Source organism: Ovis aries, chromosome 6 (genome assembly GCF_016772045.2).
Source record: "Ovis aries strain OAR_USU_Benz2616 breed Rambouillet chromosome 6, ARS-UI_Ramb_v3.0, whole genome shotgun sequence".
NCBI lineage: Eukaryota > Metazoa > Chordata > Mammalia > Artiodactyla > Bovidae > Ovis > Ovis aries.
This window is the reverse complement of record NC_056059.1, coordinates 115,139,169-115,150,771: the sequence shown is the minus strand read 5'-3', so window position 1 is coordinate 115,150,771 and position 11,603 is coordinate 115,139,169. Positions and strand designations below refer to the sequence as shown.

At 60.6% G+C, this 11,603-nt stretch overlaps 1 protein-coding gene across 4 annotated transcripts in view; it reads left to right on the top strand.

Annotated features, from left to right (window-relative positions):
* Nucleotides 1-325: 325 nt before the first annotated feature.
* Nucleotides 326-11,603, top strand: part of ABLIM2 (actin binding LIM protein family member 2) — a 137,250-nt gene continuing 125,972 nt past the window's right edge. For all 4 annotated transcript variants that reach the window (XR_009601182.1, XM_027971246.3, XM_060417696.1 and 1 more), the window contains exon 1: nt 326-426. Coding sequence is in view for 3 of the 4 variants with exons in the window: in XM_027971246.3 (XP_027827047.2) it covers nt 369-426 (58 nt within the window). In the remaining variant the exon portion in view is untranslated. The remainder of the gene's footprint in view (nt 427-11,603) is intronic.

The following is an 11,603-nucleotide window of genomic DNA, read 5'->3' as shown; positions in this document are numbered from 1 at the left end:
ACTGGGGGAGAGTCAATGTCAGCTGCAGAGGCCGCAGCTGTGGGGCTGGGTCCCCAGGACCCGGGCACAGGCTGGGAGGTGCTGGGTGGGGGGGCTTGCGGGCGAGCCACATGGGGCCGCAGACGGACCCAGCTCTCCTGGAACCCTCCCCCCACTGCCTTTGCAAAGCTGCTTTCCCGGACACCCAGGAACAGGTGTGTCTCTGGAGTGGGGTGGCAGTCTATTTCAGTGCTTTGGGCAGGGCTCGGCCCGGCCCTCTTCGGGCATGAGGGCGGCCGCTGCCTCGTGACCCTCTGGCGTGTCCCCTGAGGGACGTGCTGGCCGCAGAGGCTCCAGCCCTCGGCCAGCTGCCGCCCGCCTGTGGCCTCATGGGCCGGCCGGGCTCGCGGAGATCACAGTCCATGGGGATGCCCGGAGGAGGGACAGGTAAGGCCCACGGTGCCCTAACCGCTCTGACCATCGGCCCGGGAGGAAGGCTTCTGTTCTGACCAGAAGCCTCCATCCAGTCCCCCCAGGAAGCCCAGGGTCCAACCCGAGGGGAGGCAGCGTGAGCTCTGCCACGTATGAAGGCAGATGCGGCTGGAGCTGACGCATGCCCGCTTCGTGCCCGGCCTTGGCGACTCTCCTCTGGACTCTTGATGTGACCCATTTTACAGATGAGGAAGCTGAGGCTCGGGGAAGGGGAGGGTTTGGGCAGGTTCATTGCAGCAGGCGTTGCTGTCGGGCCCCTACTCTGGGTTGAGCCTCTGTGCCTCCCCGCCCCTGCCCTTTGCTTCTTTCCTAGAGATTCTCAGTCTTCAACCAAGGGTGACTTTGCTCCCGGGGGAGGGTGGGGGGCGTTTGGCCCTGCCTGGAGCCACTTCTGATGGTCTCAGCTTGGCTGAGGAGGGGTGCCACAGGCCCCTGGGGTGGGTGTTGAGACCAGAGATGCTGCTCACCACTCTGTGGCACACGGGGTGGGCCCACAGAAGCGTGGTCCAGCCCAGAGTGTCGGCTGGGCCTGAGGCCGGGAAACCGGCCTTAAGAGACGTCGTCATGACTCCGGTCCTTCTGCTGTTGATGTGGCGAGCAGGGCCCATCAAGGTAGAAAGAAACGCTAAGGAGCTCCAATCCGTTCCGACCCCACCTCGGACGAGGTGGCGTGTGGCAGGGATGGCAGATGCTGGGAAGAAAGCTCCGGGGCAGGGGGAGGGGCTGGAGGAGGAGACGGGGTGTGTGTGTGTGGGGGGCGCGCAGGGGAGCGAGCCTGGACCCTGGAGCAGAGAGGTGGGGTGCAGCGGGGAGAGCCTCTGAGAGCCGAGGTGCTCGGGGCGGGGGGGCTCCGGCCAGTGTCCAGCCTCCATCCTGAACTGCTCCCAGCTTGGTCCTCGGCGCCGCTGGCATGAGGCTCAGTGCCCAGCAGACCCTGCCTCAGCCAGATCCTCTGTCCCAGCTGTGGCGTCTGTCCAGAGGCGGGATCCGGGACCCCTCGTCCGCGTGTCCCCGTCAGCATTCTGCAGGCTCAGGGGGGTTTATGCAGGAAGCAGCCCCTGGGGTGCCGGGTGAGCAGCGGCAAAGGTTTGAAGCCGGACCTGCCTCTGGCCTGACCTCACTGTGGGCCTGGTCTGGGCACTGTCTTGCTCTGGGGTGGGGGTGGGGGGTGCTCCAGACCCCCTCTGTAAAATGGGGGTGTTTACAGCTCTTCCCTCCCATGGTGCTCTGAACCCACGGTGCCCTGAACCCTCCTAGCAGACTCTCCACATTTGTCCCCCCAAATGTGTAGCTGTGGGTGCCCCTGCCTCCCCGGGCTGGCTGGACACAGCCCCACGTGGAGGTCTCACTCCTGGCCTTAGAGCTCCGGCTGGCTGGGGGTCAGATAACATCCCCTGACCTGCCATGTGTACTGGATTGTTCTGAAAACACCGGCGGATTCCAGGAGCTGAGCCACGTGACGATGTTCAGTTCTCAGATGGAATTTCCATGCCGGCGGCTGGGCGGGTCTCTCCACTCAGCTGAGAACTTGGTGTCCTTCACGCCCTGCTCTCAGCGGACGATGGGCAAAACAATCGTGGTATTAAAAACTGCACAAACCCAGTGAAATAAGCCCTGTTGTTCCCGACTCACAGATGAAGAAACGGCATCTTGTGATAAAAGTACCAGGGAGGGAGACATGGCTCTATTAATGTAAAATTATAAGAAGAGCTAAAAGCTAAAGAAGTAGAACTTTTAGAAGAAAATATATCAGGATAAGGATTTTTGATCTCGGGGGTTTCTTAGAAATGATGCTAAGTACACAAGCAGGAAGACATAGATACATTGGATTTATTTCTTCAAAATGAAGCAGCCTTACGCTGCAAGGAGCATTAAGAAGCAAATGAGAACATCAGTCACAGAACAGGAGACTATATCTGCCAATCATGTATCAGAGGATGGGCTTGTGTCTAGAATATGTGTGTGCGTGCGTGCTGACTCGCTTCAGTCGTGTCCAACTCTTTGCGGCCCTATGAACTGTCGCCCGCCAGGCGCCTCTGTCCATGGGATTCTCTAGGCAACAGTACTGGAGCGGGTAGCCATGCCCTCCTCCGGGGGTCTTCCCGACCCAGGGATGGAACTTGCATTTCTTACGTCTCCTGCACTGGCAGGCAGGTTCTTTACCACTAGCGCCACCTGGGACGCCCGTCTAGAATATATAAACTCTTATAACTCAATCAGAAAAAGCCAAATTCAAGGAACAGAAGATCTGAATAGACATTTTTCCAAAGAATGTGTACAGGTAGTGAACAAGCTCGTGAAAAGGTGTTCAGCATCGGGGCTATCAGGAGATGCAGACCCAAGCCACAGCGAGACACATCTCACGCCCATCAGAGCAAGTGCGCGCTCGGTTGCGTCTGACTCTGCGACCCCGTGGGCTGTAGCCCAACAGGCTCCTCTGCCCAGGGGATTCTCCAGGCAGGAAGACTGGAGTGGGTTGCCATGCCCTCCTCCTCCCGTCCCTGCCATCTTCCCGACCCAGGGAGTGGACCCGTGTCTCTTGCGTCTCCTGCATTGGCTGGTGGATTCTTTACCACGGCGCCACCTGGGAAGCCCACTAGGGTGACGGTGATGAGAAGGACCAGTGGTAACAGATACTGACAAGGACGTGGAGAAGCTGCTGGTGGGAGGGTGAAGTGATGCAGCCACTTAGGGGAGCAGCCCGGCAGTTCCTCGCACGGTTAGACGCAGAGTTACCGTGGGACCAGCAAGAAAGGGGCCATCCACACAAAAGGGCCTGTGCTGGAGCGCCCAGAGCAGAAGCTGTAACAGCCACAAGGTGGAAACCACCCCGGAGTCTGGTGGTGTGTTCCTGCAGCGGGCAATTATTTGGACAAAAAGAGTTACAACACGCTGACCCTTGCTACAGCGTGGATGAACCTTGAAAGCCTTAACCTGAGTAAAGGAAGCCAGACACAATGTCCAGAGTAGGCGAATCCGTTACAGAGGCGGAAAGGTCATTGGTTGCGGGGGGTGGGGGCGGGGATGGTGATGGGTGAAAGTAAAGTCACTCAGTCGTGTCCGACTCTCTGCGACCCCATGGACTGTGGCCCGCCAGGCTTCTCCATCCATGGGTTTTTTTCAGGCAAGAGTACTGGAGTGGGTTGCCATTTCCTTCTCCAGGAGACCTTCCTGACCCAGGGATCAAACCCGGGTCTCCCTCACTGCAGGCAGAGGCTTTACTTTTCAGAGGGATGGAAATACTCTAAAGTTGATCGTGGTGGTGGGCGCACGTCTATGAACATACAACCAACCAGACCCCCAGTTCTAACAAGACACACACACAGGACACGCTTCCCCTGCCATCACCCTCCTCGGACCGGCGGGTTAGGTGGAGAACACGCAAAAGGGCAGGAGGTTAAAGGAAGTGGGGAGGGCGGGGAAGCCAGAAGAAACGGAAGACCAGGCTGGTCACACAGAGACCTGGGCTCGAATCCCTCCCCTGCTGGTTACAAGCTGTGGGATCTCAGCCAGTTGCTGAGCCTTGGAGCCTCGGTTTCCCCGGCTGCTGTGGGAGGTGATCGTGCGTCTCAAGCCAGTTGGCGTGCAGAGCCCACAGCCAGGCAGAAAGGAGAGTCGTGGGTATTTCTGGGTGGCCGCTGGGGACAGAGCCTGCCCTCGGAAGTCGCAGGCCAGCTGCTGTCCCTGCTACCCTCCCCCAGCCCTGGCCACCTCTCCGAGGAAAGAGAGGAGATTGGAACTCCTGCAGGACCACCCAACGGATACTAGACAACCCATCACACCCTGCTCCGTCCACAGACTCCCGCCAGGGGCCAGGCAGCACCGAAGCCAGTGGGCAGGGTGTCTGACTTGGGTAAGGATCGTCCAGCTCAGATTTTCAGACCCTAGCTGAGACCCCTTCCTGAGCAACACAGATCACTAAGTAGGCTCTTAAGGTCTACCTTTTGTGGAGAAAACGCGAGGGTTGAAGGGCTGGCCTTCCCTGTGGGTCTGGAATCCCGTACACATCCATGGACTCACTGAGGAGCAGGCTGGAGGAATTTTAAATTGAACGTTGCTATGGGTTTTGCATGCTTCGGTCATGGGAAGCTGCTTCGTGACTTGGGGGAGGACGGTCTTTGTCTGCCAGGCAAGCATCTGGGGGGCAAGTATGGAGCCACGAGGCCGGGCACTGGAGGAGGGTCAGGCCGGGGTCTTCAGACTCCAGGAAAGGGCTGCTGGCCCTCAGGAGGACGCGGAGAGCCTGGACTCCAGGCTCAAGTGAAGGAGGGCCCTTCCACCACAGGAGATGGGGCTGGGCTCCAACGGCAGGTGAAATAGATGCTTTTGACGAATGATGTGAGCTTGTGGCCCTCAGGTTGCTCAGAGTCCATGAAAATAGCCGTGGACAGGAAGGTTTGCCAAGCTGGGGCACCCCGGGAAGATGCCACACAGCGAGTTAGGTCCAAGGTGGACCCACCTCCCCCAGAGCTGGTCCCTTCCCTGCCCTCCACCCTTCAGCTGTCTGCTCTCCCCCCAGCCCCACGCAGCGTGCCACAGAGGGGAGAGCAAGACCCAGAGAGACAGGGCTTCTAGTTCCGGCCTGGAAGCTGCTTCAGTCCTTGGAACCTGTGTGTCCATCTCAGAATGGTCAAGAGAGGATGTTCCCTGATGTGCAGAATGAACAGGATAGTTGGACCTCAAGTGATGGGTCGGCAGCAAGCTCTGGACAATGGACAGTGTCCTGGGAGGGGGGTCAGGAGGAGAGGCGGGGGGCGGGGTGTGGTGACCTTAGACGCCCGCGCCGTCCTTGCTGGGTTCAAAGCCAAGGGCTCTTCTGGGCCACTGAGACTCTCTGATGGTGAGCTGAGGGGCAGCTGGGTCCCCGCCAGGCGGGTGGTATCTCCAGGCCAAGGCTGCTGCCCCATCTCCAGGGACCTGGGCAGGAGAGGGGGGCAGCTTCTGACTCTGAGCGGGCCCGCATGCACAAGGGGCCTGTCGGCCAGCCCCCCAGCTGGCTGCACTCCCCCACTCTGCCTGGAGAGTGAGGGTCCCTGGCAGGATTAGCACAGCCCTCACAGACCCTCAGGCTTCCCAGGTGGCCCAGTGGGTAAAGACTCCACGTGCAATGCCGGAGATGCAGACAGATGCTAGTGCGATCCCTGGGTCGGGAAGATCCCCTGGAGGAGGGCATGGCAACCCACTCCAGTATTCTCGCCTGGAGAATCCCGCGGACAGAGGAGCCTGGCGGGCCACAGTCCACGGGGGTCACAGAGTCAGACGTGGCTGCAGCGGCTGAGCACGCATGCAGCACGCACAGAGCCGCCCGGCGGGAGCTGACAGCTGGGGCTTGGGGTCCTGCAGGCCTGGGCTCCAGTGTCCGTGGTGCCGTGTGCCCACTCCCGGCTGTGCCCGGGTCACTGGTGGGAATAGCCCCGCGCCGTGTCTGGCCGATAGTCCAGGCCCAGGAGCTGAAAGCCGATGTCGTCACTCAGACTGTTCATTCTCACCCCTGCGGGGCGCCGTTCTGTGCTCTGAGTCACCAAACGCATCCCCCCATTTCCCATCATTCGTCAGAAATATTCATGGGGCACCTGCTGTGTGCTGGGCCTGAGCCGTACGCCGAAGACCGAGACGAGGTCCCAGGCTGTCCCAGTGGTGGCCGCCTGGCCCACGCAAGGTGACATGAGGGACAAGCCGTGGCCCTGCCTGGGAGTCCAGGGACCCAAGCCCTGGCCCCGGCCTGGCCTCAGACCTGCCCTCTGCTTTCCCCTGTGTTGGGGTGGGGATGGGCCCAGATGCCCACCTAAGCCCTGACCTTCCGGAATGCCACCCGTGAGATACTTAGATGCCTTGCCGGTCAGGAAGGGCAGCTCTTCCGGCGATGAAATAACATCCTCCAGGGACGTGGGTGGCCAGGGAGCCTGGACCAGCTGCTCGAAGCTTCAGGAGTCTGTGAACTGCCAGAAGCTAGAGCTGACGGTGGGCGCCCCCCGTGGGCAGCCTGAGCTTCCAGGGGTGGGGGTGCTCACTGCTGTGTTCTCCCCGCTTCTACCTCCGAAGGGAATGCCTCTGCCAGCAGACACCACTCCTGCAAAGCCCCTACCACATGCCAGCCTGCAGAAGCCCGGCCTGGGGCAGCGTGACCATCCCTCCATGCAGAGGAAGACAGGCTCCGGGGGCAGCAGAGGGGCGAGTCCCCAGCCCTGCCTCCCGCTCCGGGAGGGTTGGTTTCCGGGGGCCACGGGAACGAATCCCACAGACATTTCTTCTCAGACGGCTCTGGAGGCCAGGGGCCTGAAATCACCCTGTCCCCGGCACGGGCTCCTTCTGAGGTCTGTGGGGACCGGGCCTTTCTTGGCCTGCCGATGGCCGTCTCCTCCCTGTGTCTCCACTCCTCGAACCTCTGTGCGTCTCTGCCCCAGTTTCCTGTTTATAAGGACACAGTCGTATTGGAGACAGACCGAGAGGCCTCGCTGTAACTTGCGTGCCTCTCTCCAGGACCCAGTCACGTTCTGAGGAGCTGAGGGCCAGGACTCCGACGTGAGGGGGATTCAGTTCCATCTGCCACGGATGGGTTCCCTTGTGTGGCCTCCCATTATCCTCGCTGGCTGGGAATCCATGGAGGCTCCTCTTTCCAGGCACCGGGGGGTCGTCGCATGGGTGGGGTCATCATGTGGGTGCGGGGCCGTCTCGTGAGCAGGGGGGTCGTTGCATGGGTGGGGTCATCATGTGGGTGCGGGGCCGTCTCGTGAGCAGGGGGGTCATCGTGTGGGTGGTGGGGTCGTCATGTGGGTGGGGGTCATCACATGGGCTGGGGGGTCATCGTGTGTGTGTGGGGCGGTCCCTGCATGAAGCAGGAATCTGGGGTTTCTCCGCTTAAACTCTGCCTGAGTTCTGCCCTTGGTCGCTGGGGCCAGGACAGCTGGCCTGTAGTCCTAACCTGGCATCTCCCTGGCTGAGCAGCTGGGCCCAGGCGCCTGGGGGATTTTGGTGTGCCATCTGTGTGGGAACTGGCTAGGGTGGCCCTGGTTGAATTTGGAGCAGGCAGAGCCCGTTTCCGGAACCAGACCCGGAAGGTGATGAACTCGTCCTAGGGCAGAGAAATCACACCAGTCCATCCTAAAGGAAATCAACCCTGAATATTTATTGGAAGGACTGATACTGAAGCTGAAACTCCAATACTTTGGCCGCCTGATGCGAAGAGCTGACTCACTGGAAAAGAGCCTGATGCTGGGAAAGATTGAGGGCAGGAAGAGAAGGGGACGACAGAGGATGAGATGGTTGGATGGCATCACCGACTTGATGGACATGAGTTTGAGTAAACTCCGAGAGTTGGTGATGGACAGGGAGGCCTGGCGTGCTGCAGTCCATGGGGTTGCAAAGAGTCAGACACGACTGAGCGACTGAACTGAGAGTACCAGGAGAGAGGGAGACCTGGGGTTGAACTCTAGCTCCACCCCTTCTGGCTGTGTGGCTTTGGGCTGGTTATTGACCTTCCTGAGCTCAGTTTCTAGCTCTGCCAAATGCGTGTAATGATATCCACCTTGCCGGGTGGTTGTGACGACTCCAGTCAAGGTCACACCAGACTCTGGGCACTTCCTTTCCTGGGTCAAAAAGGCCAGCACCTGTGGGACTTAGGCTGTGGAGGAGGTGACCTTACCGTCTCCGGAGCAGACCTCAGGTGGGGCAGGCGCAGGGGTCGGGGGCGGGGCTTGTACAGACGTGGGGCGGGGCTGCCTGGGCTGGAGGTTGGCGTGGCGTTCTGGTTTTCCAAGGCTGGGTAACTAACCACCCAAACCTTCACGGCATCAGATAGGTGTTCTGTGACACTCACAGGTTCCGAGGAGCAGAGATTCAGAAAGGGCTCCGTGGGGATGTTGCATCTCTCTTCCACAGCATCTGTGATTTCAGCTGGAAAGCAAGAAAGCCTGGGGTGACTCAAGCCCTGGGGACTGGCATTTCTGGAGGCGCCCCGACTCGCAAGTCTGGGGGAAGTGCGGGGTGGTCTGGGCTTCCTCACACCCTGGCCGCTGGGCTCCCAGACTTGGCAACCTAGGAAGCTGGGCGGAGGTCTGCGGCACTGTGACTTGGGTCGGGGCAGTGGCAAAGGTCCACCCCGGTCCCAGGGAGGGTCTCAGAGCTCGCTGCTGAGCAGGAGGAGGGTCAAAGCCAAGTGTGGAGAGGAGCCTGCACGTGGGACTGGTGTCCAGCCGTCTTTACGTGTCCAGTCAGACACGTGATCAGACACTTGTGCTGAAGCCCCGGGTCCAGTCCTGAGACCCCAGGCAGAGCGGCGCTCATCACTGGCCTCCAGGAGCTGCTGTCTGGCCGCAGGGCAGTTCCTGGGCTCAGCTGAGAACAGGGGGCTGCAGAGGGGTCACAGAGGCCATGCTTGTTGGGAATCTAAGAGGATACACAGCTTCACACGGCGGTGGCACCCCGGCGGGTCCCTGCCATTCACTTGTGAAATTATAGACACAGGCCTGGGGACGGGTCTCAGGATGAACATTCCTGTGCCCGGGGGTCAGCATCAGTGCGGTGAGCTTCCTGCAAGGGGTTTCCACGTGTGTCTCCACCTCCGTGCCCTTGGGTGTAAGCTCCTCAGGGTGCGGGACCGTGTCTTCCTTGGCCCTGTGCCAGCAGGAGCTCGGCGAGGAGCTGGTACCACCGTAGCTTCGCCGAGGACGGATGCATGACGTGTCTGCAGAGGCTTCAGGCCTGGCAGTGCAGAGACCCTTGCAGCCGGCTCACTGGGCTCAGGCTGCCCCACAGCCTTGGCGAGACGGGCCGGATCAGAGAGCCGCGTCCTGGTTCCCGGTTTCGTTCGCAGCCAGCCCTTAAGGAGGTTAAGACGGGGAGTGACTACAGGCGCTTTGCTTTGATTTACCAACATATAACAGTAGGAGAGGCCCAGGCCTGTTCCTGAACCCGACGGCCCGTAAAGAGTATCCTGAGGGCAGGGGAGACAGACGCCCTAAGGTCTTCGTGCCGTCAACTCCCTGTTTAGAAAGCCGGTCTAAACCAGCCCCTGTGCTGGAGGCTGTGCTAGCTGCAGGATGCTGGTGGCCGCCCGGTGTGAGTGCCGTCGCCCAGCGGGCCTGGCCGGGAGCCCCTTGCTCTGTCTGCACTGGTCCCCGGCCCCAGGGAGCGGCACTTCTCGGAGCCCCTGGCCCAGGAGGAGGGCGTGGTGACGTGTGCTTGCTGCTGACCTGAAGGTGCCTTTGCAGCGTGCGCCACCTCCTCCTGGAAGCCCTCCCTGACTGCACACAGGTCCACCTCCCCGCAGCACCTGCCCACGGCCCCGTAGCCTCCCTCGGTCCTTCTGTGCTCACTGTCATCGTTAGAAAAGCCAGAGAGGGGAGGTGAGAACTCGGCAGCTGGGACCCGCTCTGGGTGCATCAGAGCCCCAGGAGAGGCTGTGACGCACGGTCGTGTAAAGCTTATTCAGTGTTAAAGCAGACTTAAAAAGTGTGGAGACTCCACGCCAGCTGTTGGCGTGACACAGAGAGCAAGATGGAGAAGGGCTACAGAACCCTCTCGCTGATGGAGCATGGGTTCCCCGAGGATGCAGGGACTCCATGTCCCGTTAGCGAAGTGGATTGACCCCGAGAGCAAAGGCTGGCAAATAAGCTGAACAAGGGCTGTTGGTCCTTGGCCAAGCCAGCAGTGCCTGCTCGGGGGGTCCAGTGTTAGCCGGACCCTTGGGGAAGGGACAGGACCATATGTAGAGGCTTTGAAGGTGAGCGGATTGAGTGGAGATAAAGAGTTGAAAAAGTCCCCGATGACCGCAGAACGCCGTGTGCTTTGCTGTCTGGAGCGGGAGGGGTGAGATGAGTCCCTGGAACAAGAGGGGCGCCTGCCCTCCACCCCCACTCGCTGGGCCCTGCGTGGGCCCTCTCCTGCCACCTGCCACGCCTGTGCCCGGCCAGTGTGCACACCCGCCTCCCTGAACGCCCGCCGGCTCCTCTGCTCCTGTTTGGTGAACAAGCCAGTGCATGGCGGACTTGCAGAGCAGCAGGCGGCAAAGGGGTGCTGGTATTGGGCACCGGAGCAGCAGGGCCCCTGGCCGAGCCCCTAATCCAGCCACGTGGCTTTGGGAGAGTCCCCAGGCATCTCTGAGCCTCTGTGTGTACTCAGTCAGCGGTGTCCGGCTCTGCACCCCTCATGGACTGCAGCCCACCAGGCTCCTCCATCCTTGGATTCTCCAGGCCAGAATACTGGAGTGGGTGGCCATTCCCTTCTCCAGGGGGATCACCCCGACCCAGGGATGCAACCCAGGTCTCCTACACTGCAGGTGGATTCTTCACTGTCTGAGCCACCAGGGAAGCCTCCATATCTTCCCTATAAAATGGGGGTGACAGGCCATTTCCGTGGGGGGCGGGTGTGTGGTATGGGTCAAGTGAGGGCCGGGACTGGGTCTGTTTTGCTCCTGTGGGACCTGGGCGCATAGCAGGTCTCAGACGTTTGTTGGGTGGGTGCATGAACGGTGAACAGGGAGGAGAGCTTTGCTGGCTGGAGTCGGGAGTTGCTCACACTTAGCACCCTGCAGCCCTGCCGCCAGCATGGCGTCGCGGCGACCTGCGGTGCTTTCCACGGTTAGGGTGCCAAGCAGGGTCAGGGAAGGATGCAGGGAAGATGGAAGGCGGGAGGAGACAACAGAGGACGAGGTGGTTGGATGGCACCACCGACTCGATGGACATGAATTTGAGCGAGCTCCGGGGGTTGGTGATGGGCAGGGAGGCCTGGCGTGCTGCAGTCCATGGGGTCGCAAAGAGTTGGACACGACTGAGCGACTGAACTGAACTGAAGGGTCAGGGTAGATGCTCTGAGGCAGGAGGAGGCCAGCCCGCCATGGTCCTGAACAAGCAAGGATCCCGCAGAGAGGAGGCAGTGGACACGTGTTCAGGTGGCATCTCAGCAGCTCCCAGGTCCTGTGATGGGAATGCATGGCACGTTTGCTCACGAGTCTTGAATGAGGCCAGGCTGGTGAATTTCTCTGAACAAAGTGGGAGATCGCCCCCAGGCAGGTCTGCTAAGGGAGTGAAGCGGAGAACCAAATGTTTGGTGGGTACACCAGCCGGAAGGGAAATCTACAGGCCCCCGGGTGCTCTTGCCCAGTGTCCTGGGGGACCCGCACTGCGGTGGACATG